The sequence below is a fragment of the Aethalodelphis obliquidens genome, unplaced genomic scaffold, assembly GCF_003676395.1.
Source record: "Aethalodelphis obliquidens isolate GAN/ISIS:26980383/991018 unplaced genomic scaffold, ASM367639v1 scaffold21, whole genome shotgun sequence".
Taxonomy (NCBI): Eukaryota; Metazoa; Chordata; class Mammalia; order Artiodactyla; family Delphinidae; genus Aethalodelphis; species Aethalodelphis obliquidens.
Window position 1 is genome coordinate 17,161,565 of NW_020837965.1, and position 27,914 is coordinate 17,189,478.

Consider the following 27,914-nt stretch of genomic DNA (forward strand, 5'->3'; position numbering starts at 1 on the left):
TGGCCTCTCCCGCCGCGGAGCACAGGCTCCGGACGCGCAAGCCCAGCAGCCATGGCTCATGGGCCCAGGCGCTCCGCGGCACGCGGGATCCTCCCAGACCGGGGCACGAACCCGCGTCCCCTGCATCGGCAGGCAGACTCGCAACCACTGCACCACCAGGGAAGCCCAGGAGAAACTATTTTTGATGGAGGAGAGTGACTTTCAAATATTTATGGTGAAGGAACCAATGGTTCTTTTTATTACTGGCCTAGGATTACAGCACTTTTTAAACTAGTCTTCCCATGTCAAATCTCTTCTTCCAACTTATCTTTTATACTAGGTGTCGGCAAACTTTCTGTAAGGGGCCAAATAGTACCTGTTGTAGACTTTGAGGGCTGTATGTGATCTCCATCACATATTCTTTGTCTTTACTTTTTTATAATCCTTTGAAAATGTAAAGAACCATTCTTAGCTGAGTGAGCTATACAAAAAAAGGCCACAGGCCGGATCTGGCCCACCGACGATAGTTTGTGAGCTACCGCTTTAAACCTCTGCCAGAGTTACCCTCCTCAAACGCACCTCTGGTCATATCACTTCCTTATCCACTTCCTGGTAACTGGCTCTGGACTGCCCAGTACAATTCACACATTTTAGCCTGGTATCCGAAGCCCTCACACACTGGTCCTGACATTTTGTCTGAATGCATCCCAGGATACTCTTGGGCCCTTGTGCTTTTTCATTTTACGCTTTGTCCTCTGTTTTCTCTACACCTTTTAAAATCTTAGCCATTTTCCAGGACCAGTATAAGAGCTATCTTTCAAGTAAACCCTTCTCTTCCCCAGAAGTGTATTTTTTTCTGCTCAGAACTTTGCCTTGTATCGGATATTTGTCACTTCCCTTTTAGTTTATAAGGCAGAGGGTACTATCTGGAGTGACATTGTCTTTATTACATAGGACGCTTAGCATAGTGCCAAACCCATTGTAGGTTCTCCATAAATATTTGTTGAGTGGAATGTGATTGTGGGGGGGGAAGTATAAGAAAGGATGAGAAGAATCTTGTTAATAACAAGTTTTCAACAATAACATGGTCCTGGGGACTACAGTCCAAGAACACTGTACAGCAAAGCTCTGTTGCATTTTTATCCCTATGGATTTAACATTCTGTGGACTTTCTCTGGTGGAGAATATAATTGGAATATTCCCATAACAGTTTAATTGGTGTGTGGTAGATGATATTCAGTGTACAAGCTAATCTCTGCTATTCTTTGTTTTATGATAGTCTAAAGAAAAATTGATTAACAGCTTAAAGGAAGGATCTGGTTTTGAAGGCCTAGATAGCAGTACTGCAAATAGCATGGAACTAGAAGAACTTCGGCATGAGAAGGAGATGCAAAGGGAGGAAATACAGAAACTGATGGGTCAGATACATCAGCTGAGATCTGAATTACAGGTAAGATACATTACTGTTCAGCTTCACAGATAGCCATTTACCCTCAGGTATTAGTAGTTTGAGACATGATGGATTCTGTATTTTGGGGGAAGGGTATAGGTGAAATAATGTGTGAAACTTTGGGAGTATTAGTTACCATATAGAAGTGAATCTAAAGCAATAGGTTTCTTTTCCATTGATTGACTTAAAGTTATAGGAATAAGAAAGATAGGTAATCAGATTCATTCATTCAGCAAATACTTACCAGGTATTTGCCATGTGCCAGGCATCTTCTAGGCTTAGAGCTATAACAGAGAACCAGACAGTTTTCATATTTATGGACCTAACATTCTAGTGGTTAAAAACAAACTAGATTTGGGCTTGTTTCTAAAACTAGGGTGTTGTCTAATATGAGAATGGGCTTAGGGATGATCTTTTATAGTTTCATGCATAATCTTTTATAGTTTGCGTAATTAATATATTTAATCGAAAGGTAAAATTGGGCCACTTATTTATCTTAAACATGGGGTCTTTGACATAGGAGGGGTCTCTGAGGATGGGAAAGATAAAAGTGTGGGGTAATGAGCCTTCTGTTCTTAAAAAAGAAAAAAGAAAACAACTTTCTGCCAGGAATACTTATCCATGCATTAGCTTAGGAAATTATTGATTTGTAAGATGTACGTGAACAACAGTGGCAAGTGTGGAAGTTGTGAGAATGGGTTGGCTTGTCTGGAGCATGAGTTTGACTGTCAGATCTAGATGCAGATCCTATATCCTGGCTTTGGCACTTAGTAGATGTGTTACCTTACACCAGGTACCACATCTCAGTGAGCCTTAGTTGTCTCATCTGTAGGTTGCAGATGAGAACAAGGTTCTCTTGAGAATAAGGGATACTATGTATAAAGGGCCTAGCATTGTTCCTGACACATAATAGGCTCAGTAAATCGTAGCTGCTATTATTTCTGGGGTTTTTTCTTACTGTCCTTCAAAGTGTAGGATCTTTTTTCTCTAAATAATTTTGAATTCCAAAGACTTAAGTCCCATGAATTTGAAATTGAATAAATGCTAAACTTTTTCCTACCTATTCCGTGTCTTTTGCCTGAGATTATGAAAAATATGATTTGTTTTACTTTAATATCTCATCCCTACCCCAGCATCATTGATGACATTGACACATTTTCCTATCCTTTCTCAAGAAGTTTATGAAATTGATAATAAGGACTGTAGGATTAGGTCTGGCAAAATGGAAGAATTGTTAATTATAGCAGCTTTCATTTGCTGAGCACTTCATGTGCCAAGCGCTGCACAAAGCCCTCGACATATGTCCTTTCATTTATTCCGTACCAGAACCCCGTGAGGGAGATGATGCATTCTCATTTTACAGTTTGAAGAAATTTAGGTGCAGAGAAGGAAGGTAACTTGCCATGACTCGTAAAGTAGCAGAGCCAGGATTAGAACCCAGTCTGTCTGATTCCAGGACACGTATCCTTAACCACTGCACTTACTGCCCATCTCTTGAGAATTCATCGGATTTAGTCAAATTTATAACAAAGATTAGTCTGCTTTCTACTCACCCTGAAAATGGTAGGGAAAAATAATTTAACTTATTGCTGTTTTCCAGTAAGTCCACAAAGTTGTGTGAATTTAGAGTATTTTACTGTGGTTGTCTGGGAGTATCATTAATCTGTCAGTTCTTTCAAACAATATGCGAAGTGCCAGAGTTTGTGGAGATGAGCATATAACACAATGTACCAAAAGATAAAAAGCAAAGTTAAGATGCCAGTTTTGTTTCATGTAGTACTGTATGAATGGACTGTGCTTATTAACCCATAGAGGGAAAATACAGAACCCAGAGCAATGTTCTTTGCCACTAGTGGATTTCACAGATATCTAGAAGCTGGTTTTTGAGTTTGAATAAGTGAGAATAGTGACACCAAGTGAAGAAGTTAGAGTGAGAAATATGGGAAGATGTGAAAACAGATAATAGTAATAGAGCTAAAAAAAGAAACATACTAACCTCAGGTGATATGAGAGAAAAGTTATTTTTACTGTATGTTACTGTATGTTGATACCCACACATGTACAAAAACTAATTATAACCTGCAATTTCAGGGGACTAAGGCAGTGAAGTCCTTTTTGATGTTACAGTTCTGTTCTTGAAATTGTTACTTTTGAATAGAGAGATACATCTCCCAGTGAGCCGCTGTCTGCTCACGGTCATTAAACCAAATGGTTTCTGCTGCAGCATCCTGTTCATCTCTCTCACCATTTGCCGTGTTATATAAGGAGGTGCCAGTTTTTGTGCTCCGTTTAGTCTGCGTCTGTGTCTCATTCATCTTTATCCCTCCAGTGCCTGCTGAGCCCAGTTCACAGCACATAATGATCACTCAGTAAATACTGAACTGAACAGTTCATTATTGCTTTCACATGTACGGTTCATCTTTTTAGGATATGGAGGCTCAGCAGGTTAGTGAAGCAGAATCAGCAAGAGAACAATTACAGGATCTGCAAGACCAAATAGCTGGACAAAAAGCAGCTAAACAGGAACTAGAGGCAGAATTGGACCGACAGAAGCAGGTAAGGATTTTAGATTGATGACTACCTAGGAAGACTGTACACTAGCGGTCATATGAGGAGACTTCTAGTAAAGCAGCTTACTGAAATTCTTAGAGGATGAGCTCAGAGGTCGCTCCTACGTTATTACTAACCCACCCTCCTCGTTGTTTGTTTGTTTTAACAGGTGAAATATAGCGACACAAAATGATTTTGAGACTTGCTTAATATCACACAGCTAATTAGAGAATAGAATAGAATCCAGGATTCCTGTCCCAGAGCCCAGAATTCTTTCTGCTGCTCTGTCTGTATTTTATTGTATCTCCTTGTCAGAGTATGTATGTTAGAACACTTGAAAACATCAGTTGATTTTTGTATTTTATCAGATTTTTACTTTCTAGAAACAGTAGTAACTTTTATTTAATAGAAATATAAATACAACATTAGTGCCATAATAGACTGCTTTTTCTGTTTTGAGAAAAAATGCTTATAACAGACTTTACTTACAAATCATGTTTAAAATTATATTTCATTATTCAATTGGCAGTTGTCTGCTCTCCAAGCCAAATTATTTTACTTCAATGTACTTATATGATAGTTTCAGTACTAACACAGTTAAACATGTTTACAGTCACATTTTCACAATAAGAATATATAGTTAATATTCATAACATCTATAATTTACTGAGTAACAACATTGTTATAGGTACTTAGTATACATAATCTTATTTCATCTTCACAATAAAATCACTCTTCTCTTCATTTTACAAGAGGGAAAGCTTTGTATATTTCTCAGTGCATCACTTACAACGTTTCCAGCTTTGCATACTTATATTCTTTGAAGATTTTTTTCATTAGGATTTGTCATTTCTGAAACTGGTTCTATTTTCAGGGAAGTGTTTGTTTTTATTATGACAGTGATTTCCTGAGTAGTAAGAGAAAAATTCACCGAGTAACAACCTGTAGGGTACATCATAGGCTATCTTAGATAATTTGGTTGTAAGATTAGCTCTCCTTTCAGCAATTGCATTTTCATTTATTTAAGGAGCTAGTATATATTAAAAGGCAAGAATTTGATGTTCTTGATGTTTAGTGAGATAACTTTCATTTTATTATGGCCGATGGTTTTACACATCCACTTGCAGTGCCCTTTTCTAAAATGAGGGAATTAAGTAGAGGAAAGTGGAGCTGAATGTAGCTCTAGGCTATTTATTTAGTAATCAGATGTTCTGAATTGGAAGTACTTAATCTTGGGATTAAATAGTCCTTTAAGTAATTTAAGTAAATTTCAGCCTTAAATTTTATGCTAGCCTAGAGCTTAAAAGAAACTGGGCAAACCTTGTAAATTATGATTCCCCTACCTAACCTAATTACCTTCCTCATTTCCTCTTTTCTCACTTATCTCAGTTTTTTTAGTCTGTGAAGTGAGCAGGTTGAACTAAATGTCTAAAGTAGTCTCTAGCAGTTTGATTCCATATCACGTTACTTCTTCATACAGCTCCCCTTACTTTGCACCGTTAAACGTAATGCTTTTGAAGGTACTTAATGATTTACTCTTTCTTTCCTGGCATTGCTTTACTCTTTAATTCTCACCTGACTCTTACCAATCCTGTCCATCGTACAAACTAGTTTCGTGCAGTTCTTAGTGAATTTGGAGGTATTTCTTTTTTTCCTCTCTCTGTGTTTTATCAGTGATGGAGCAAAACAGGTGCAGGATATTGCCTGATAAAAATAAGCCCGTGAAAAGCTGCCCAAAATCATCAGGGGCATGCAAATTGAAACCACAGTGAGATATCTCTACATGCCCACTCTAATAGCCACACTTACAGAGACTGACAGTACCAAATGTTGGAAAGGATGTGGAAGAACTGGAACTCTCTCATATTCCTGTAGGAATGCAAAATGGTACAGGTATTTTGAAAAGCATTCAGAGAACAGTTTGGCAAGTTTTCTTCCTTTATGCTAGGCATACACTTGTCATATGATCCAGCAGTTCTGTTCCTACATTTTTCTACCCAAGAAAAATGAAAACGTATGACCAATAAAGACTTGTGCTCTGGGACTTCCCTGGTGGCACAGTGGTTAAGAATCCACCTACCAGTGCAGGGGACTCGGGTTCAAGCCCTGGTCCAGGAAGATCCCACATGCCGCAGAGCAGCTAAGCCCGTGCGCCACAACTACTGAGCCTGAGCTCTAGAGCCCATGAGCCACAACTACTGAAGCCCGCGTACCTAGAACCCGTGCTCTGCAACAAGAAAAGCCACTGCATTGAGAAGCCCACACACTGCAACAAAGAGTAGCCCCCGCTCACCACCACTAGAGAAAAGCCCGCACGCAGCAATGAAGACCCAACGCAGCCAAAAAATAAATAGATAAATAAATTTATTAAAAAAAAAAAAAGACTTGTGCTTAGATAGTCATCATATACAAATTGATACATCATGCTGAAGTATTAACTTTTCATCAGATCCCTTGAAGTCTGTTTATTTACTCATTCAGTATACACACAGCACATATTGAGCAAGTGCCTACCTTGTGTCAAGCATTGTTTCAGGTACTGGAGATGACATAGGGAGCACTGACTTAGCTTTTGTTTATTTGTGCCTCACTTTGTAGGAATTCCACTACATGGAAGAAGATCTGTATCGAACAAAGAACACATTGCAAAGCAGAATTAAAGATCGAGAAGATGAAATTCAAAAACTCAGGAATCAGGTATGAAGCAGCATTCACTACTTGAGCAAAGATACCATTGTAAAAGTACATTTTTTTTAGAGATACAGTAAGACTTTCTTTTCCTGTATTTTCACCTGAATCCTGTTGTTGGAGTAGTGAGGTAAGTTATTTTCAATGTGATATAGAATTTTCATCGAATGCCATTTGAGTCTGCATTTGCTGTATTCCAGGGCTTGCTTCTTATACAGGTATCTTGTAACCAGTCACCCAAGGAGATGTGAGTTACTCCAGAATTTCATACCATCTAACTTCAGTGGTAGTTTTGCTGATTGCCAGTTTTACAGTTGTGTTTTCCTAAGAAAAATCCAACGATACATTTTCTTATTAATAGATCTTTCATTAGAGTCACTAAGACCTTTTTATAACTGAAAATGTGAAACATAGAAAATAACATGTGCCTACCACTCAGATTTGCCAGTCTTTATCATTAACTGACAGAATCGTGCATTCACTTACCCTGTCATTATACACTGTCCTTTCCTCTCTTATATTCACATGATTGACTTAATAAATAATGAACTTATTGATCATTTAAATAATTTGCATAAAGATTGACTAGTTCATCTTTCAGTTAGGTGATGACTTTGTTTGAACATGAAAAGTCAAATAATTTTAATTTTTTTAAGTTCTTAGACTTCTTAGTAGTCCATAATTTAAAATGTTTAAAAACTTAATTTTTTATAAGAGTTGGGGACAGCTAACTGATTTTGAGTGTTCCCTTCTCCTTCCCTTTCCTACATTTGTGAAATGATTATAAATGGTAAGATGACTTGCTAACAGAAAATTAAAGAAAAGAAAGGAGCATAAACCATCATTCAGTTTAATGCTTAGGTAAACATTCCAATATTTTAAAAATATTTATTGAGTACATACTATGTCTAAGATATTGTGGTATTTCTGTTAATCAAGAATTAACCATAGGAGGTTATCTCTGAAAGATTTTTCATCTAAGTAAGAAGGAAGTTGTACAATTTGAAAAGATATCAGCCCCTTAATACACTGCAAAAAAAACAAAACAAAACAAAACCCCACTCAATTAGTGAGTTAAGATATATACTGAATGAACAATAAAAAATGCTATTTCTGCTTATCTTATTACCTTTGGGCCTCCTCGGAGAAAAATATCTTTGTTAAAACATTACATTGCATGGGAGTTCCCTGGTGGTCCAGTGGTTAGGAGTCTGCCTTCCAGTGCAGGGGACGTGGGTTCGATCCCTGGCCGGGGAACTAGGATCCCACATGCTGCAGGGCAACTGGGCCCATGTGCTGCAACTGGTGAGCCTGCGTGCTCTAGAGCCTGCACACCACAAACTAGAGAGAAGCCTGTGCACAGCGATGGAGAGCCCGCTTGCCACCACGAAAGATCCCACATGCTACAAAGACCCAATGCAACCAAATAATAATAATAAAAAAATTACATTGCAGTTTGACTATTTTTTCATTCTTTAAAAACTATTTTATGGGACTAGATAAAAACTTGTGGAAAAAAATGAACCTTGATCTTTATCCCCTAATTAGACTTGTAAAATTAATAAAAATTGATTTGGAATGAAGCTAGGTGTAAGCTACAAAGCTCCTACAAGAAAGTATAGGGAAATCTTTTGCAATTTGGGAGAAGACAGATTTCTTAGGACACAAAAAGCACTAACCATAGACGGAAAAAGTGATAAAATTGGACTTCATCAAAATTAAAAATTTTTGCTTGTCAAGAGACTCCATTACAAAAATGAAGAGAGGTCAGCAACAGACTGAGAGGAGCTAGTTACAATGCATAGCACAGCTGGCAAAGGGTTTGTGACCAGGATAAGGACTCTTACAGAAACTAAAGAGATGCACAACTACTTTTTTTTTAATGGACAAAAGACTTGGGTAGACAGTTCACAAAAGAAGATTATGAATAGCCAGATAAGCACACGAATAGGTGCTCGAAATCATTAGTCATCAGGGAGATGCAAATTAAAACCTCAGGGAGATACAGCACTCCACACCCACTAGACTGGCAGAAAGTGGAAAGATGGGCAATACCACGCGTTGAGGATGTGGTGCAGTTGAAACTGTCATACTCTGCTGGTGGAAGGGTACAGTGGTACAGCCACTTTGGAAAACTGGCTGTTTCTGATAAGATTAACAACATACATCTAACCTATAACCTCAGATATTTACTCAGTCTAAGTGAAGCCATATGTCCACAAAAAGACTTGTACAGGAATATTTGTAGTGGCTTTGTTCATAAATAGCCCAAACTGGAAACAACTGAAGTGTATGTCAACAAGTACGTGGGGGCTTCCCTGGTGGCGCAGGTTAAGAATCCGCCTGCCAATGCAGGGGACACGGGTTCGAGCCCTGGTCTGGGAGGATCCCACATGCCACGGAGCAGCTAAGCCCGTGCGCCACAACTACTGAGCCTGCATGCCACGACTACTGAAGCCCGCGCGCCTAGAGCCTGTGCTCCACAATAAGAGAAGCCACCACAATGAGAAGCCCACGCACAACACAGAGTAGCCCCCATTCGCCGCAGCTAGAGAAAGCCTGTGCTCAGCAACAAAGACCCAACGCAGCCAAAGATTAATTAATTAAAAAGAAAAAACAAGTACATGGATAAACACATTGCATACTACTCAGCGATAAAAAGAAACTACTGATACAACAACATGGATAAATCTTTTTTATTTTTTTAAAAAATTATTTTATTTTTGGCTGCATTGGGTCTTTGTTACTGCATGTGGGCTTTTCTCTAGCTGTGGCGAGCGGGGGCTACTCTTCGTTGTGGTGCGCGGGCTTCTCTTTGCGGTGGCTTCTCTTGTTGTGGAGCATGGGCTCTAGGCACGCAGGCTTCAGTAGTTGTGGCGCATGGGCTTCAGTAGTTGTGGTGCGCAGGCTCAGTAGTTGTGAATCGCAGGCTCTAGAGCGCAGGCTCAGTAGTTGTGGTGCACGGGCTTAGTTGCTCTGCGGCATGTGGGATCTTTCTGGGCTTGAACCCATGTCTCCTGTGTTGGCAGGCAGATTCTTAACCACTGCACCACCAGAGAAGCCCCGGATAAATCTTTTTAAAAAGCCACACACAAAAGTGATCATACCATATGATTCCATTTATAGGAGATTCAAGAAAAGGCAAAACTAAATTCTGGTTATAGAGAGCAGAGCAGTGTTGTCTGGGAGTGATGGAAATATTCTGTGTTTTTATCTGGGTGTTGGTTGCACAGTTAATACGTTTGTTGAAACTCATTTTATACTTAAGATCTGGGTATTTCACTGAATGTAAATTTTGCCTCAACTAAAAAATATTGAAGTGTGGAGTAAGATTGGGGATCACAGTACAATCTTAAAATTGAGCATTCCTTTTTAATAGTAAGTAAATCTTAGTTTATACTCAATATAATTCCATTTCGTAGTTACTTATTGTAGACCTAGCCCTGCAGTTAATTTGTGGGAGTGCTGTAAGCGGTTTAGAAGGAAGGAAGCTTGATGGATGGTAACTAGACTTATTGTGTCGCTCGTTTCACAGTGTATACAAATTTCAAATCATTAAGTTGTATACCTGAAACTAAAAGTCAGCTATACCTCAATGTAGTTTGTAGTTTGCCCTAGGTTGTAGCTAAGAAGTGGTAGAGCTGGGGTTTTCAACTTAAATCAGTCTCTCAGCCTCTTTTCCAGACTGTGTTGATGCAGACAGTGATTCTTACCCTCACAGAGCTGACTGGCAGTTTCATTGAGGAGGCAAAATTGTTACAGTAGTGAAGCTAAATGCCAAGATAGTAGGAGTCTAAAAGAAGACTGAGATCAGCTCGGGCTGGAGTCGTTGGAAAGGGCTTCAAGGAAGAGGCTTTGAAGGGAGGCAGAGCCTGGAGAAGAGAAGGGGACTGGGGAGAAGAGAAGGGGACTGGGTTTGCCCAAAAGGGAAAATTTGAACAGCAGAGCAGAGGCAAAATGGGAGCGGAGGAAGATGATACAGGTGAGGGCAAATAGAAGATGGAATGAAGTTATTAAGGAGCAACTGTCAGCCAGACCCTACTAGGAAAATTCTCCTTTCATGTCCCAAAGTGCCATGTGCAAAAGGCACTGTTATCCTCACAGGTGAGCAAACAGATTGGGGGAAGTGTAGCAACTTGTCCAAGGTCAGGTAGCTAGGAAATTGCAGCGCAGAGATTGTGGTTTTTGCAGTGCACCACAACTGTTGACTTATGGAGGTTTTGAATCCAGGTTGAGAAGCTTGAACTGTGTCCCGTGTACCAGTGCTTTCAAATGTTTTTGACTGTGATGACATAGCAAGAAATACAATTTAAGTCATGTCTCTATACTCACACACACTTACACGTATAAAACCAAAACAAGTTTCACAAAAGAATACTCTCACACACTATATGCTGTGCCCTCTATGTACTATTCTGTTCTGTTTTTTTAAATGGCAACTGTGACCCACCAAATTGATTTCATGGTCCACTAATACAGTTTGAAAATCGCTTCTGTAGATGGTGAAAGAATCGTAGAGTTTTGAGAAATCATTTAATGCCACGGTTTACCTGTGGGAATGCAGTAACGTGGTTTCTGTGTTGTATGCCTTTCATTTTATGTAGTAATCTTATGAATACTTTGCCTTTCAGCTTACGAATAAAACTTTAAGCAATAGCAGTCAGTCTGAGTTAGAAAACCGACTCCATCAGCTGACAGAGACTCTCATACAGAAGCAGACTATGCTGGAGAGTCTCAGCACAGAGAAGAACTCTCTGGTCTTCCAGCTGGAGCGCCTTGAGCAGCAAATGAACTCCGCCGCTGGAAGCAGTAGTAATGGGTCTTCTATTAACATGTCTGGAGTTGACGGTGGTGAAGGTAAAAAAAAAAAAATAGGGAATCTCAAAAGAATATTTCGTTGCCTTAATTTTTAATGTTGCTAATTCAAACATGATTTGAAAAGTTACAGAAAGACCATTTTTGTTTAAAAAGAAGCTTTATCTAACAAAGCAGCCATTTTTCTCGAGGCCTGGGCTATGCACTGTTTGATATGATCGTTAATGAACTGGACAGTGGGATGATTACTATCCCACACTGGTTTCGAACCTGGAGAAGAAGGCCCAGGACACTTAACAGGGTGGTGAGGACAAATAATTCAGTTGAGAGGGGCTTTCAGGAATCTTAAAGTAAGACTTGCTTTAATAACCATAATTATTAATATTAAAGTTAATACATAGTCACATGAGGATATCCGTGCTCTATAATTTTAATGGAGAAATGTATAGATTCTCAAAATACATGATCAAGAAGAATATTGAAGATTTTAGCATAAGTTTCAACAGATCAGGTTTTTAGTTTTAGAACTTCATAACTACTTTGACTACAAAGTAGTCATTCAACAAATCTTAGTTCTTTGGCTTTAAATTTTTAGAACTTTTTTTCAAATAACATGTTATTTTATATATTTTTTTAATAACACAGTCTCAGTATAAAAAGAAATGCAAAAAAAAGGAAATTAAAATCACTTGATAATCTATTGCCCTCAGGTAACATTTTGGAACATCTTTGTCCAGACTTTTTTCCTATATATGTTTGCAGTACTTGTTTTATTGATTTTTCATTTTTGTCATATTAATATATTTTAATAATATATTTAATACAATATGTATATATTGCTTTATAGAAATTTATCACATGAAAATACTGCAGTTTGTTTAATCAGTTCCTTATTGTTGGAGATTGATAAATGATCAGAAATGGAATTGTTGGGTCAATAAGTACACACATTTAAAGGCTTTTGATTCTTGTTCCCGAAATCAGCAAACAATTATTAAGTGCCCACTCAGTATCAGGTGCTGTTGCAGAGATACAGTGGCCAAAAAGAGGCCAGACTCTGCCCCATAGATCTCACATTCTGGTGTCGTGGGGGAATACAGGGGAGGAGACAGGCAGTAAACAAGTAGTATGAGCTGGAGATATGTGCTACAGGGGGAAATGGAGCAGAGAAAGATGTGCAGGGTGCCACATGTGAGGAGGCGATAATAATTTAAACAGGGAAGTCAAGGAAGACCTTGTTGAAAAGGTGGCATTATATTAAAGTCCCAAAGGAAGTCAGGTAGTAGACTATGACGAGATCTACAGAAAAAGTGTTCCAAGCAGAGAGAAGTGCAAAGGCCCTGAGGCAGGAGTATAGCTGGCATATTGCAGGAGACCAGTGCAGCTGGAGTAGACTGAATGAGGGGCCAGAACTTGGAGGAGGCTGTTTAGGTCTGTATAAGGACTTTTACTCTGAATGAAGTCGGAAGCCATAGAAGGGTCTTGAGAGGGGTAACTGAGCTGACCTGTATATTTTAACAAGATGTCTCTGGCTGCTGTGTCAAGAGTAGACTGCAGAGAGCTAAGCACTGAGGCAGGGAGACCAGGGAGGGGCATGGTATTAACCCATGTAAGACATGCTGGTGACTCAGACCAGAGTGGGGATGGAGGGGGTGGGTTCAGGATTTATTTTAAAGGAAAGCAGATGGAATTTGCGGGCAGATCAGATGTGGAGTTTGAGAGAAAGGAGTTAAAGGTTTTTGGAAAAGTGGAGTTGTGTATTGAGATGGGGAAAACTGCAGGAAGAGAAGGTTGGCAGCAAGGGCAGGCAATCAGGATAACAGCGTGCGGTGTGCTAAGTTGAGATGTCTACTAGACATCCAGATGGAAATGAAAGGGTGATGGACGAGCCTGGAGTTGGAGGTGGGCTGGGCTGGAGATGCGAATTTGGGAGTTACCAGCTTTGTAGAAAGGGTGTGTGGCCTCACTCCTGCGGGCCCAGGAAGAAAGTGCCCATTAATGCTGCCTCTCACCAATACTCGGTAAACTCTGATTTTTGCTAATTTCATAGGAAAATAATTTTCTTAGTTTTTGAATTTTGATTTTTGCGGGTATGGAAGTTTACATATTTAAACTGTCTTTTTTTTAATGTTTTCACCTTTGGTTATTGCTTAAAAGTTGACCTTGAGAATTTCTTCCATATGTAACATAAGGTATATTCAACTATAATTTTGTTAGAAAGTTGACTCTGGTGTCTGTACGTTAATTACTTATTTTCTTGTTTAAACAGGCACACGTATGCGAAACGTTCCTGTTCTTTTTACTGACACAGAAACTAATCTGGCAGGAATGTATGGAAAAGTCCGCAAAGCCGCTAGTTCAATTGACCAGTTTAGGTAAGCAGTGCCGGCACCAGTGAGTGACGGACCCTATTTTTGTAACATTCTCCAGTGATTTCAGTCATGGTGAGTCCTGTCCAGCAGAGCTGATATTGATTGATTGACTGCGCCATGCGGCTTGCGGGACTAGTTTCATCACCAGGGATTGAACCGGGCCCCCTGCAGTAGAAGCGCGGAGTCCTCACCACTGGGCCACCAGGGAATTCCCAAGCTGATTTTTTTTTTAAATACGTATTTATTTGGCTGCACCAGGTCTTAGTTGCGGTACACGGGATCTTCGTTGCAGCATACGGGATGTTTAGTTGCGGCACGTGGGATCTTTTTTAGTTGTGGCATGCAGGATCTAGTTCCCTGACCAGGGATTAAACCCGGGCCCCCTGCCTTGGGAGCCCGGAGTCTTAACCACTGGACCGCCAGGGAAGTCCCCCAAGCTGGTATTTCAGTGTCATGAAATTGCTTTAAGAGGTCTGCCAGTGCCTGTGTTTTGTTGAAGGTGTTTAACTCTGATCATTTCTCTTCTTTCTGTAATAAACTCTGTTTGAAAACTCATTAAATTTCATTGAGAAAGCCTGTATCATGTAAATGCATCCATTTGAATGTTTTATCTCCTTACTTCATCATATGATTAGAATAAAAGATGCCACTATATATAAATGAATAGTACTTATTTTCATATATATTTTATATATACTATATAAATAAAAATTTATATGTTACATATATTTATAAATAAAACTTTTTATACTAGTAGTCATCCACCTTATAAAGAAAATGTTCTCCTGGTATATGTGTATAGCCTTGATAAAGTTCATATCTAAATAACCTACTAAACTCTCTTGCCTTTTAGTTTTTATAATTAAACATAGTTGAAATGAATCGTTGCCTAATAGAACAGTCTCTTCTTACCTTTTTGTGTCAGAATAGAGCTGTGGTGTTAAAAATGAGGATGATTTACTAATTTGGATTCCTGAAGCCATGAGCCTTGGATGCCATAGTCACTGTCTCCACACTATTGAGCATATCTATTTCAACTATTAATATATTCAACATACATATTAGTTTTTAGAGAACATATATGTAAGGCAGTGAAGGCATATATGCAAGGGTAGTGAAAGAAGCAGAAGGGCGTAGAAGAAAGGTGTATCTGTGCATGTATCCGTCTTAGGGAAAAAATGTTGCAGAAAGGCATAGTAATAGGCCTGGACGTCGTAATGCTTCCCACTCTTAAAGTGTTTACTTGAGTTTCTGTAGTTGGGAGCCTTTTAGAAGTATGTGTCCATGCTAAAGCTCCCAGATTAGCTATTTACAGGTTCATTCCAACTAGACTCTTTTTTCCTATGCATGTGTTCACACTTGCCTTTGGTTCCTAAAAGAAAAATGATTGCTAGAGGGACCAAGTGTGCCTTCTACAGTTGTAGCTGAAGAATTAAGAGGAATAGCTTGTGCTAAAAGCTTAACAGTCAATCCCCAAATAATGATAAAAGTATTTGTTCACTGCTGTGATATTTTATATGGTTATTTCAAGTAATCATTTAACAATCTACTATAAAACAGAAATAATCTGTCTTTTGTGGTAGCCACATAAATAGTTTAAATGAGTAAAGTCTTAAAAAACATGAAGAGATATTACCACAGGAACATGTTTTGAGTGTAACTCTCTCCTCTCTCTCCACCCCTATCACTTGCACAGCATCCGTCTGGGAATTTTTCTCCGAAGATACCCCATAGCACGAGTTTTTGTAATTATATATATGGTAAGTAAACTTGTTTGCAAAAACAGTGCTGCATTTGATTTTTAACTAGTTTTTTTCAGCTGCTGATCTTTTTGACTAAACTTTTAGCAATCAATTTTGAAAGAGAATAGAACTCATTTTTGGTAATTAAGGTTTTTTTTCTTAAAGTGTACAAGTAATGTTGATAATTCATTATGTCTAAAAAATAAATTGCTTGAAGGCTTTTCCGACAGTAAAACTAACCGTAGTGCAGTTTAATGATTACCTTTATTTCTAAGCCCCTCCAGTGATACAATACAAAACAATTGATTTCATTTTTATCTTGAAGTAAAGTTTAATTATTTCCATGTGTTTTGCTTTATTTCCTAAAGGGATCTCAAAGGTGATGTATTTTCTTTCTTAGATTTCTTAGCTCTAATAAAATGGTTACCATAGTTTGGGATGCCGTGTCATATCTTCTGTGAGCCTAAAAAGCCCACTGACTGTTCTGAGTGGGGATGTCTAAAAGTAGTTGAACTGAATTAAGACGGGCAGTTTTCTTGAGAAGAAATAAAAGCATACTTAGAAATTTCCTTGTGAGCCACTAGAGGGAAGAGTTACTCCTTTAAACAAAAAGGTTTTAAGATGAGGGGAATGGGGAGAGTGAAAGAAAAAAATTGAATGGCGTCAGAAAGGATTCAGAACATGCCCACATCTGGGTGGGGAGATGATGAGGAACACAGGCACCCTCTGCCAGCATGAGATGAGATGTTGCACTTCTTGTGTGCAAGGCACTTCGTGATGGAACCTCATCATGTCAGCACCACCATGAGGGAGTTAGTGGAAATGTATCACTGCAGGTCCTGTTCTGGACCCTAAATCGACCTCTGAAACCTGACACATTATTCCTGTCGAGAACGTCTTCCCATCTCCTCTTCACCAAATCATGGCTAAACCCTCTTTCAAAACACCAACCACAACTCTGTTCTAAAAAGCCTTTCCAGCCAACTTCATGTACACCTAGCAGTTTTAATCAGGCCATCTACTCTGCACTGTAATCCCCTGATGGGTTAGTTATGTGTACGTGTGCATGTTGTGAATGTGTTCAAGACTTTGCCCCTCTCAACTGAGAATGCTGTAGGTATTGTAGCTCTTTATTACCTTCCATTGCACTTTTTAGTTCATTTGACTGTACAGTTGTTTCTTCCTTGTTTATCCAGTAAACACGTACTGCGCGCCTGCACTGTTGCAGACATACTAGCCACAGGAATACAGAGACAAACGAGACATAGCTCCTGCCCTCAGTGCACTGCACAGTGGGCCTTTAGGGAGGATTGATTTATTGGCTAATCCATAAATTGTTTTTTCTTTCTTCAGGCTTTGCTTCACCTCTGGGTCATGATTGTTCTGTTGACTTACACACCAGAAATGCACCATGACCAACCACATGGCAAATGAACTGAGCCAGGTTGTTTTGGTGATTGGTCATCTCTCTCCAGTTTTGGGGTCTGCAGAAGGGTCACTTGCCTGAAATTCCTGAGAAGGGTACACAAGATTATTTTATCACTACAGGCTTTTAACTTTTTAAGTTATTATACAAGTACTCTGCTACCAAAATCTTCTTCTGATTTCCTTCAAATGGTAAGAGTTTCTAAAAACAAAAATAATCTAACGAGCTCAGCTCTTGCTTTTTCTGAGGTCAGGGGCTCAGTGTATATATGCATACACACGGAGATGCTGGGGGTGTCTGCCTCTGTACAGACCATCCTGTATTTTAGGTGACACTCATTATGGGTTATAATCAGGGAAACTAATTGTATTTAGTGATATAAATAAAATGTTTTCTTTTTGATAATTCAGTCTGCTTTGTATTTTCATATATTTAACTTTGCAAATGTAGATTTACTTTTTCCATTGTTAAATGCTTGATTGGTATAAATCTTTCTATAAATACGTAAGTAAAATTTACTGTGCATTTTTCTTTTAAAAATAATAATTTTTCACTCCCATTTAAACAAGACCTTTCCAGATCGGCGTTCACGAGCAGAGCCAGAAATCAGAGCTGATGCCACTTGTAATTGCATTAGTGGTGTGTGCGCTTCTTTTCCTCCCCCTCCCACCCCACATGCTGTCTTCCTTTAATTCTTATTCGTTCATCCATTGTCTTCCTTCACCTCTTTTCCTTTTCTCTAGCCTATACCTTGGGTGGGCTCAGGACATCCATAGCCCCTCTGGTAGCATTTAGGAATCAAACTTGGTTTGACACCCTTTGTGTTTTTAAAATACTCCAAGGCAGAGACTATATAGAGTTATTCTTTGAAAAGGGACATTTTCTCTGCCTTAAGTCCAGTATAATGTCTGTTTTGGCTTTCCTTGTCATCTACATGTCTGAATTCTCATTTTGTCCATGCCGGGCACTGGCAGTCTCTCTTCATATATAATTGGCATATGTAGAACCTGGGCTGGGCAAAGGGTATAGTCCTTCCTGTCAGGAATGCCTTTGCAGTAGCCTGCTGGTGCCTAACAGGAAACCTGACCAGCTTCTGTTCTTAATGATATTTATACTGTGACTTTAATTGTCCTATAAATTCTTCAAACTTTTGGTATGCTAGATGTATATGTTTCTTATTTTTCATCAGAGAATGAAGTTTTAAAGGTCATCTTAGGTGTGTTTGGGCTTTTTTCCAATTTAACATGAATGAAAAGGGTAGAGAGTTCTATACCATCTAAAAGTGGATATGAGATTTTGGAGGGTAGGGTAGAGACATGTTATTAAATCTACATGTTATAGTTTTTTTTTTTTTAATTATTTTTGGCTGCGTTGGGTCTGTTGCTGCACACAGTCTTTCTCTAGTTGCAGCAGCGGGGGCTACTCGTCGTTGTGGTGCGGGAGCTTCTCATTGTGGTGGCTTCTCTTGTTGTGGAGCACGGGCTCTAGGAGTGTGGGCTTCAGTAGTTGTGGTGCACGGGCTTCAGTAGTTGTGGCTTACGGGCTCTAGAGCGCAGGCTCAGTAATTGCGGCGCACGGGCTTAGTTGCTCCGCGGCATGTGGGATCTTCCCGGACCAGGGCTCAAACCCGTGTCCCCTGCATTGGCAGGCGGATTCTTAACCACTGCGCCACCAGGGATGTCCCTAGATGTCATAGTTCTTCTTCAGGTGTGATAGCCTATTAGAGTCTGAGCTGTGAAGTCACGTCTTATCTCAAACAGAGTGAAGAGTTTAGACTTATTAATATCTTTTAAAGGTTTTTTTTTTTCTCTTCTAATTTGGAACCATTTCTGGAAAATGATTAAAACCAGGCTACATACTTAAAATGGAAAATGGCACCTGCTTCATCATCGTGTGTTGCCAGACTTCCCGTCTCTGCATGTCCTCCTGGTTTTTGTTGGGATGGCTCTAAATCTTTTGTTCAGTTTTTATGCATTCTTGGCTTTGGAAATAGTTTGACAAAGTGTTTCTGAGACTATTTTTCTGAAGTTACTTAAATCTTTAATTGACTTTCAGTTTCTGTATTCTTGACCACTAACACACTAGGGGATTTTTAAAAGTCTCCCATTCACTTATCCTCAGATAACATGAAACCTTCTTGACTTACTTAAAAGGATTGTGTGAAAGCTGAATTTTTTTCTTCTCAATGTACTGCTTTGTATTTATAGCTGTCAGTTGGAAAATAAGATTATTTTATTATCTTAAGATTTCCCTTTCTCTAGACTTTGTGCTTTCTAAAACCTACCATTTCTATTGCTGCAGAACAGAAACTTCAAAGGAAAAGCATGAGTTGTTAAAACGTGGAACTGTGTCTACCCTGGTTAGTTTTGTCGTTAAGGGAATAATGTCTGGGGCTGGACATTCTAGCCTTCATTTAGGAAGACTTATATACAACTCACCCTGGAGGGGAAAAAAACCAACCTACTCAAATATGCCTCGCTGGGCTCCAGCTCCCTACTTTAGGAGGTCAGCTGTATTGGAAAAGGCCAGTATGGGCATCTTGGTCTAGATGGAAGTAGAAGGACAAAACTGGCAAAGCCAAAGGGACTAATAGCCTAAAGCCCTTCAGGCTGTGATTGGTCAGAAGAAAGAAATGACAGAAAAATGTCTTGTGGTTATTCTGAACATGTTGAGGCTAGTATTCTTAGGAACTCTTTCCTGAGTGAGAAGGCTGTGGATTGAATGTTTCTGAACTTCTACAGTTCTAACATGTGGTCTGCTCTTCAGACACAGATTCCAACACAAACACCTCCAAGTAAAGAAAACTTTTTTTTTGTATGAACAGTTGAGTCATCAAGTGTGTTACACACAGAAACCTCATTTACAAATGTCTCGAAGAAAAAAAGTGGTGGTAATATCATCTTAAGCCATCACAGGACTATAAGATAGTTCAAATTACATACCCTTGTGCTGGCCCCTTCTAGGAACTGGGAATAGAGTGGCGAACAAAAGTCCCTGCCCTCGTGGAGCTTACCTTTGAATGGGGAAGGCAGACTACAAACATACGCATAATGTGTCACTAAGAGTTACAGGCTGGGAATAAAAATAAAACGAGGCAAAGTGTAGAGAGACGTGGGGGAGGGGAGAGGGAAGTCCTCCCTGCAGAGGTGACACTGGTGCAGAGCCTGAATAAGGTGACAGGCCATGCCAAGTGGAGTGGCAGTGGGTTAAAATGCAAAGACCCTGAAAGGTGCTAAATTTGCTGAGGTGAGAACAGGCTGAACCCGAGGAGGTGATTTTCCTATGTAGTTGCAAAGAATACCAGGTCAGTGAATTGATACTTTCCCCCATAACTTCTTGGTCTCCGCATTCATAGTTAATGCCTCATCTTTGTTCAAGTCAAGGACAAAGAGAAAAATGAAATCCAAGAGCAGAGCCCTTCATATCTGAAGGCAATATCTCTCATCCTTTGGTCAACCAGCCTAAGCACGGCTCACTGTCCGGCACCACCGCTCTTGTGCTATCAGAGCTCGTAAACTCAAAATGACATTTCTGATCCCGTGAGGACAAAGATACTACCTTTTTAATCCACTATTATATCCTTAACGTCTAGAACACTGCCTGACACATAACCGGCCTTCAGTTGTTGTTCACTGAACTTCATTGACTGAATCAGGCAAAACACTAAATTCATGCATGACTCCTCGAGAGCTCCTCGGACCTTCACTCAGCATCTGTCCCGTCTACACAGCACCTCTGGTTTCCAAAGCCAGAGCAAAGAACTGTAACTGGCCAGGCACATTGCTAGTAGCGAGGACTTTGATTGGGCAGCTTGTCAGGGTTTTCCCAAAGAGGGAAAAGCCATAATAATTTAAAATATAAAAGCAAAAGGTGACCTGAGGATTTCGCTGGTCCTAGATGTTCATAGTGAAGACCTTTAATCATCAGGGAGAGTTCAGTCTTGCTTAATGACTCCCAAAAGACAGGCAAGGCTGCCTTACAGTGGAGAAGCCTCTGAAAGCAATACGATATTTAGATTTACTTTTTGAAAGTTCTGCAAAGCAACATGTAGGTACAATCAGGTTCTTTTCTAATGTCAAATTAAGTTTCCTCTCTACTCCACTGGACCTCTCCTCTGTAGCCGATTAGCTTCTTGTGGTGCTAGTTAAACTGAGTTTACACAAAGTATATAATAAGGTTTATGCATGTAAACTTATCAACTATTAACAATTTGCTTTCACTCACAAACGTGGCTTAAGTCAACTGAACTCAAGAATTAATTAAAACAAATGTAACTGGGGCTAGAACATGCATTCTCAACGCGGGCTGATATCACCTTCAAGGGGGTGAAAATTGATTTTTAGATGGGGAAAAGTATCTTACTGTTTATATTCATAAAGCCCAAATATACATGCAGTACATAACAGTATATCTGTGACATTAAGATTTTATTGGGGTAGGGAGTAATAATGAAAAAAAAAAAGTTTGAGAAATACTGGGCTAGAAAGATCAAGCAACCTAGATCCTGCCCTGATGGAGCCTACATTCTTTTTTTTCTTTTTTAATTTTATTTTTTTATACAGCAGGTTCTTATTAGTTATCCATTTTATACATATTAGTGTATACATGCCAAACCCAATCTCCCAATTCATCCCACCAGCACCACTACCACCCTCCCTGCCGCTTTCCCCGCTTGGTGTCCATATCTACATCTATGTCTCCATTTCTGCCTTGCAAACCGGTTCATCTGTACCATTTTTCTAGATTCCACATATATGCGTCAATATACAATATTTGTTTTTCTCTTTCTAACTTACTTCCCTCTGTATGACAGTCTCTAGGTCCATCCACATCTCTACAAATGACCCAATTTCATTCCTTTTTATGGCTGACTGATATTCCATTGTATACATGTACCACATAATCTTTATCCATTCATTTGTCAATGGGTATTTAGGTTGCTTGTATGACCTGGCTATTGTAAATAGTGCTGCAGTGAACACTGGAGTGCATGTGTCTTTTTGAATTATGGCTTTCTCTGGGTATATGCTCAGTAGTGGGATTGCTGGGTTATATGGTAATTCTATTTTTAGTTTTTCAAGGAACCTCCATACTGTTTTCCATAGTGGCCGTATCAATTTACATTCCCACCAAAAGTGCAAGAGGGTTCCCTGTTCTCCACACCCTCTCCAGCATTTGTTGTTTGTAGATTTTCTGATGATGCCCATTCTGACCGGCATAAGGTGATACTTCACTGTAGTTTTGATTTGCATTTCTCTAATAATTAGTGATGTTGAGCAGCTTTTCATGTGCTTCTTGGCCATCTGTATGTCTTCTTTGGAGAAATGTCTATTTAGATCTTCTGCCCATTTTTTGATTGGGTTGTTTTTTTTTTTTTTAATATTGAGCTGCATGAGCTGTTTATATATTTTGGAGATTAATCCTTTGTCCGTTGACTCGTTTGCAAATATTTTCTCCCATTCTGAGGGTTGTCTTTTCGTCTTGTTTATAGTTTCCTTTGCTGTGCAAAAGCTTTTAAGTTTCATTAGGTCCCATTTGTTTATTTTTGTTTTTATTTCCATTACTCTAGGAGGTGAGTCAAAAAAGATCTTGCTGTGATTTATGTCAAACAGTGTTCTTCCTATGTCTTCCTCTAAGAGTTGGTTTTTTTTCTTTTATAAATTTATTTTTTATTTTTATTTTTGGCTGCGTTGGGTCTTTGTTGTTGTGTGTGGGCTTCCTCTGGTTGCAGCGAGCTTGGGCTACTCCGTTGCAGTGCACTGGCTTCTCATTGCAGCGGCTTCTCTTGTTGCGGAGCACAGGCTCTAAGTGCGCGGGCTTCAGTAGTTGTGGCACGTGAGCTCTAGAGCGCAGGCTCAGTAGTTGTGGTGCACGGGCTTAGTTGCTAGGCGGCATGTGGGATCTTCCCGGGCCAGGGCTCGAACCCATGTCCCCTGCATTGGCAGGCGGATTCTGAACCACTGCGCCACCAGGGAAGCCCCTCCTCTAAGAGTTTTATAGTGTCCAGTCTTACATTTAGGGCTTTAATCCATTTTGAGTTTATTTTTGTGTATGGTGTTAGGGAGTGTTCTAATTTCATTCTTTTATGTGTAGCTGTCCGGTTTTCTCAGCACCACTTATTGAAGAGACTGTCTTTTCTCCATTGTATATCCTTGCCTCCTTTGTCATAGATTAGTTGACCATAGGTGCGTGGGTTTATCTCTGTGGAGCCTACATTCTAAGGAAACTGGTTTTTAAAGTCATGCATGATCTGCCCTCACTCATGAGCTTCAAGCCACCCCCACATCTACTACACTCCAGCCTCTTGTACTGTGCTAGTCTATTGCTGTTCCAACTCTTCACTGCCTGTTCTTATGGGAAGATTTTACTTCCTGTCCCGCTGATGTCAGCCTTGGCCATATGACCTGACTTGCTTTGGCTGATGAAATGTGAGTGGAAGGGGCATGAGCCATTCCCAAGCAGAAGTTTTAAGCATCATCTTATGGTTTTGCCCCCTAACTTGTTCCTCCACCGTGAGCCCAACATGTTCTAGACAGGGGCTGCTCCTGGAATGAAGAGGACGTAGAGCAGAGCCAAAACATGGCGCACGTCAACAATGGACATGTAGCTTGAGCAAAAAGTAAAACTTGGCTTTTGTGAGCCCCTGAGATTTGGGAGTTTGGTTGTTACTGCATCACGACCCAGCGATAGATGACTGATGGACCCACCAATGCCCCCTGCTTTCTCTCCACCTCCAGACCTCCCCTCTGCTTAAAGACACTTCCCTTCTTGGTTCCTGGCCCCTCCTGCTGTCAGCTTAGATGCTTCTTTCTCTATTAAGTCAGAATTCCTCCCTGCCCCTCCCCACCAAAAAAATACCAGGCTAGGTGTCTCTAGTAGGCAGAATAATGTCCACCCCCAAAATGTGTCCATGTCCTAATCCCTGAAACATATAAATATGTTATGTCAAAACATTGCAGATGTGATTAAGGATTGTAACAAAAGATTATCCTAAATTAACCAGCTGTGCCCGATGTAATCATAAGGGTCCTTAAAAGATGGAAGAAGAAAGCAGCAGAGTCAGAGATGTCATGACAGCAGAAGTCAGAATGATTGAATAGCTGGCTTTGAAGATGGAGGAGGGGCCATGAGCCAAGGAATGCAGGCAGCCTCTAGAAGCTGGAAAAGGCCAGGAAGCAGATTCTCCCCTAGAGCCTCCGCAAAGGATTACAGCCCTGCCAGGACTTTGATTTGAACCCAGTGAGACCCACTTCAGACTTCTGACCTCCACGACTGTAAGAGAATAAACCTGTGTTGTTTTTAGGCACTTAGTTTGTGGTAATTTGTTACAGCAGCAATAGACTCTGATACGGTGTCCTTCCCTGGTTATGAACCCCAATCACACAGTAGTTCCCTAAACATAATACTGACGCTGAATTGAATTGCCTCTTAACTTTCCATCACGCCATCATTCTGGAATAAACAAACAACTTTCTAAACCAGAACTAATGAGGAACAGTGATGGGTGACAAAGGATTTCCCCAGGTAAAAAGAGCATTTTCTAAGTTGAAAGTGTATCTGAGTGTTAGTTTTTCATCGGGTGCTATGTTTATTTTAAAGCTGGATGGGAGTGAGAAAGTAGAAAACGGCCCTACTGACAAATAGTCAGCCATGTTCCCAGCTGGACATGAACAATACTCAGAACAAGACATTGAAAAGGCCACTCTTGTGAGCCCCCAAATTACTAACCCCCCCCCCCTCTGACAAGCATTCCTCCTTTCTGAGCAATTGCTGCTGTTTCACCAATAACAACTCAAGCCCCATTTTAACTCTCCTTCTAGGTGACAATCACTGAAGTACTCGATCACCCATTGCCCCTGCTTCTTGACAGCATCCAACCCAGAACAGGCCCCTGGTTCTTTAATGCCCCCCACAATCGTCCAACACAAACACAAACCCTAGAAGCAGCCCCTCTCGTCTCCCCGCTGGGATGCTCCCGAGGACGCCTTCTCCTTGGCCGCAGCAAGCTGGGTAAACCTAGCTTTGAAAGTTTGTGTTGTGTTTATCTGTTTTGACTACAGGTGTGGTCTTCGGTCCTCATATTTAATTCTAAATTCACAGACCCGCAAACAGGTCCGGAGACCCATCAGGGTCCTCTAATTAGCTATAAAAATGAGATCAAACATGTCTTCAGTTTGTTTTCATGTAGCCATGGGCTTGGACTGTTTGGTTACTGAACGTGTCAGCTTACCAGATCTGTCTGGCACCAGGTCTTCTGTTTACCATCTTGGCGAGAACTTTCCAGTAGCTTTTAGTCACTGGAGAAAACCTGCCATATTTTTTCAAATAATGCTTCGTCCTGTGGCAAAGCCGGATGCATTCTGATGAGAGTTTATCAGTGTGAGAGGAAGCAGGTGTGTGTTCCCCGCTGCCATCTGATTTCTTTCTTTGAGTTCTAGAAGCAGACACTCCATCAGCCACCCAAGCAGGGAATTGCCTTTCTACAGAAGGTAAACAAGAGGGTTTGCTTTATTTTCAGCCATAATATTGGACCTAAAAAACATTTCAAATCACTTTTTTTTTTTTTTTTTGCGGTACGCGGGCCTCTCCTGTTGCGGAGCACAGGCTCCGGATGTGCAGGCTCAGCGGCCATGGCTCACGGGCCCAGCTGCTCCATGGCATGTGGTATCTTCCCGGACCGGGGCACGAACCTGTGTCCCCTGCATCAGCAGGCGGACTCTCAACCACTGCGCCACCAGGGAAGCCCCTCAGATCACTTTTTTTAAAAAAATCTGATTATTAGAGTAATATTCCTGTTGTGAAAAATACAGAAAAGTGTAAAGAAGAAAGTATCATTCATCCATAGACCCATCCCTCTAGTAAGTCTTCACATCTGGGCCTGTTTCCTTGCAGTCTTTTCCCGTTGTGTATGTGTATGTACGTAGGAAGGTCCAGAAGTGGAGGAAAAACAGCTTATAGTGGAAGTCACACTGTATATTCAATTTTCTATTTTAATTGTATTTCTAAATTACATACTACATGCTCATTATAAAAATTCTAAGCAATACCATATGCCATACCATACCAAAGTTCTGGTGCCCTTTTAGTGCCTCCCTATCCAGCCACTTCCCAGTGATAACTCCTCTTAAATATTTAAGGAAGAAACGAGCTTTAGTGCTCAATTGTAAATACTCAGTAAATAAGAATTTAGTGGTGGGTAGGGGTGGGTGTGGCAGTTGTAGAGTGGATTCTTCCCATCCCTTTTGTGGCAGACAGACCCTAAGTTGACCCCCAAGGATCTCCTGTCCATGCCTTTGTGTAATTCCCTCCTCTTGAGTGCAGATGGGACCCGCGACTTGCATCTGACCTATAGAATATGGCGGATGGAATAGGATGTCAGTGTTTTGATTTGGTTGCACTGTAAGGCAAAGGTGGTAGGTTGTCAGCTTCCTGATTACATTACATTATGTAAGATTCCATCTCAGCAGACTGGATTCTCCTTGTTGGCTTGATGAAGTGAGTGGCTGTGTTGAGGAAGCCCATGGGTCAAGGGATGGTGTGTAACGTTTAGGACCTGATGGCAGCCTCCAGCTGACAGCCAGCAAAAAGCTAGGCCCTCAGTAATACAGCTGCCAGGAAATGAATTCTGCTGACAACTTGCACAAACTTGGAAGGAGATTCTTCCCTAGTCAAGCCTCCAGATGAGACCTGGCCGACATCTTGATTATAGCCTTGTAAGACCCAGAACAGAGAACCCAGCTAAACTGTGTCCAGACTCCTGACCCACAGAAGTTTCGAGATAATAAATGGGTATTGTTTGAAGGTGCTAGAATTGTGGTAATTTGTTACACAGTGATAGGAAACAAATACACCTTTTCTATGCATTTCCATGCTGTAGGGCTAGGACTCCTTGGGTGCAAGCAACAGGCACCAGCTCAAACTGGTATAAGAAAAAGGAAATCTATAGGTTCACCTGACTTCTGGCACGTTTAAATCCAGGTGCTCAAACAGTGTCAACTGGTATCTTTCTCTTTCCTTCTTAGTTCTCCTGTGTCAGCTTGACTCACAGGTAGCTACTCCCCAAAGATGACCACACTGCTTCGTTCACATCCTCTCAACCTGACAACCTCAGTGAAAAAAAGTACCACCTCTTCCCCACGGGTCCAGCAAGAGCCCTGGGGTAGATGTCCATTGGCTCTGGTTGGACTAACTGAAGACATATGCCCACCAATCCCTGGAGACAGATGGCTGTAGATGGCCCCCACATCCAAACCCCATGAACCAAAAGAGGGAGGGTAGGTGCCAAAAGAAAATAAGGGCGCTGCTAGTTATGCATGTTATAATCAGTGCAAATGCAATGATTACGAACAACAGCTGTCTGCCGTGGGTACGCGCATATTTGTACATCCAGATGTACACACAACTTCATACCCTACTTTGATGACATAATAGTATCGGACAGTATTGTAGTAAATACCACCCACATTATTTTTTGCCTATGTTTTTCAAAATAAACATGAAAAACTTTATACTCACGGAAGAGTTGAAAAGACAACACAGTGAATATCCATATGCCCTTCACCTAGATTCCCCCATTGTTAACATTTTGCACCATCCGTTCTCTCTTTTTTTTTTTTCTCTGAATGACCTAAACTTAAATTGCAGACCTCATGGCACTTCATCCCAGGATAGATCCCAGCTTGGGTCTGAGAAGAGAGGCAGAGTCTCCTATATAACAAGAGCACCATTGACACAGCCGATAAATTTAACATTGTGCAAGGATATTACCTAATATCCAGTCCATATACACATTTTTCTAATAGTCCAAAAAACGTTCTTTGTAAGCTGTTTAAAATTGTTTTCTGGTCTAGGATCCAATCCAAGATTACATTGGATTATCCCATTCCCCCCCC

The 27,914-nt window shown here is 40.4% G+C and overlaps 1 protein-coding gene and 1 long non-coding RNA gene across 3 annotated transcripts in view; both read left to right on the plus strand.

The window, feature by feature from the left end:
- The window catches only part of GOLGA5 (golgin A5), a 35,966-nt gene extending 18,430 nt beyond the window's left edge, over window positions 1–17,536 (plus strand). Inside the window, exons 7-13 of one of the 2 annotated variants that reach the window (XM_027120402.1) lie at window positions 1,259–1,429; window positions 3,857–3,985; window positions 6,578–6,676; window positions 11,299–11,524; window positions 13,752–13,857; window positions 15,551–15,614; window positions 16,950–17,427. In XM_027120402.1, coding sequence (XP_026976203.1) covers window positions 1,259–1,429; window positions 3,857–3,985; window positions 6,578–6,676; window positions 11,299–11,524; window positions 13,752–13,857; window positions 15,551–15,614; window positions 16,950–17,030 — 876 coding nt within the window. In that variant the 3' untranslated portion in view covers window positions 17,031–17,427. Of the gene's footprint in view, window positions 1–1,258; window positions 1,430–3,856; window positions 3,986–6,577; window positions 6,677–11,298; window positions 11,525–13,751; window positions 13,858–15,550; window positions 15,615–16,949 lie in introns of both variants that reach the window. The other variant, XM_027120400.1, reaches the window with a different exon arrangement.
- Window positions 17,537–23,133: 5,597 nt separating this feature from the next.
- LOC113627599 (uncharacterized) lies at window positions 23,134–25,579 on the plus strand. Its single transcript, XR_003435619.1, has 2 exons — window positions 23,134–24,296; window positions 24,843–25,579. It is a non-coding gene; the product is annotated as an uncharacterized LOC113627599 (long non-coding RNA).
- Window positions 25,580–27,914: the final 2,335 nt, after the last annotated feature.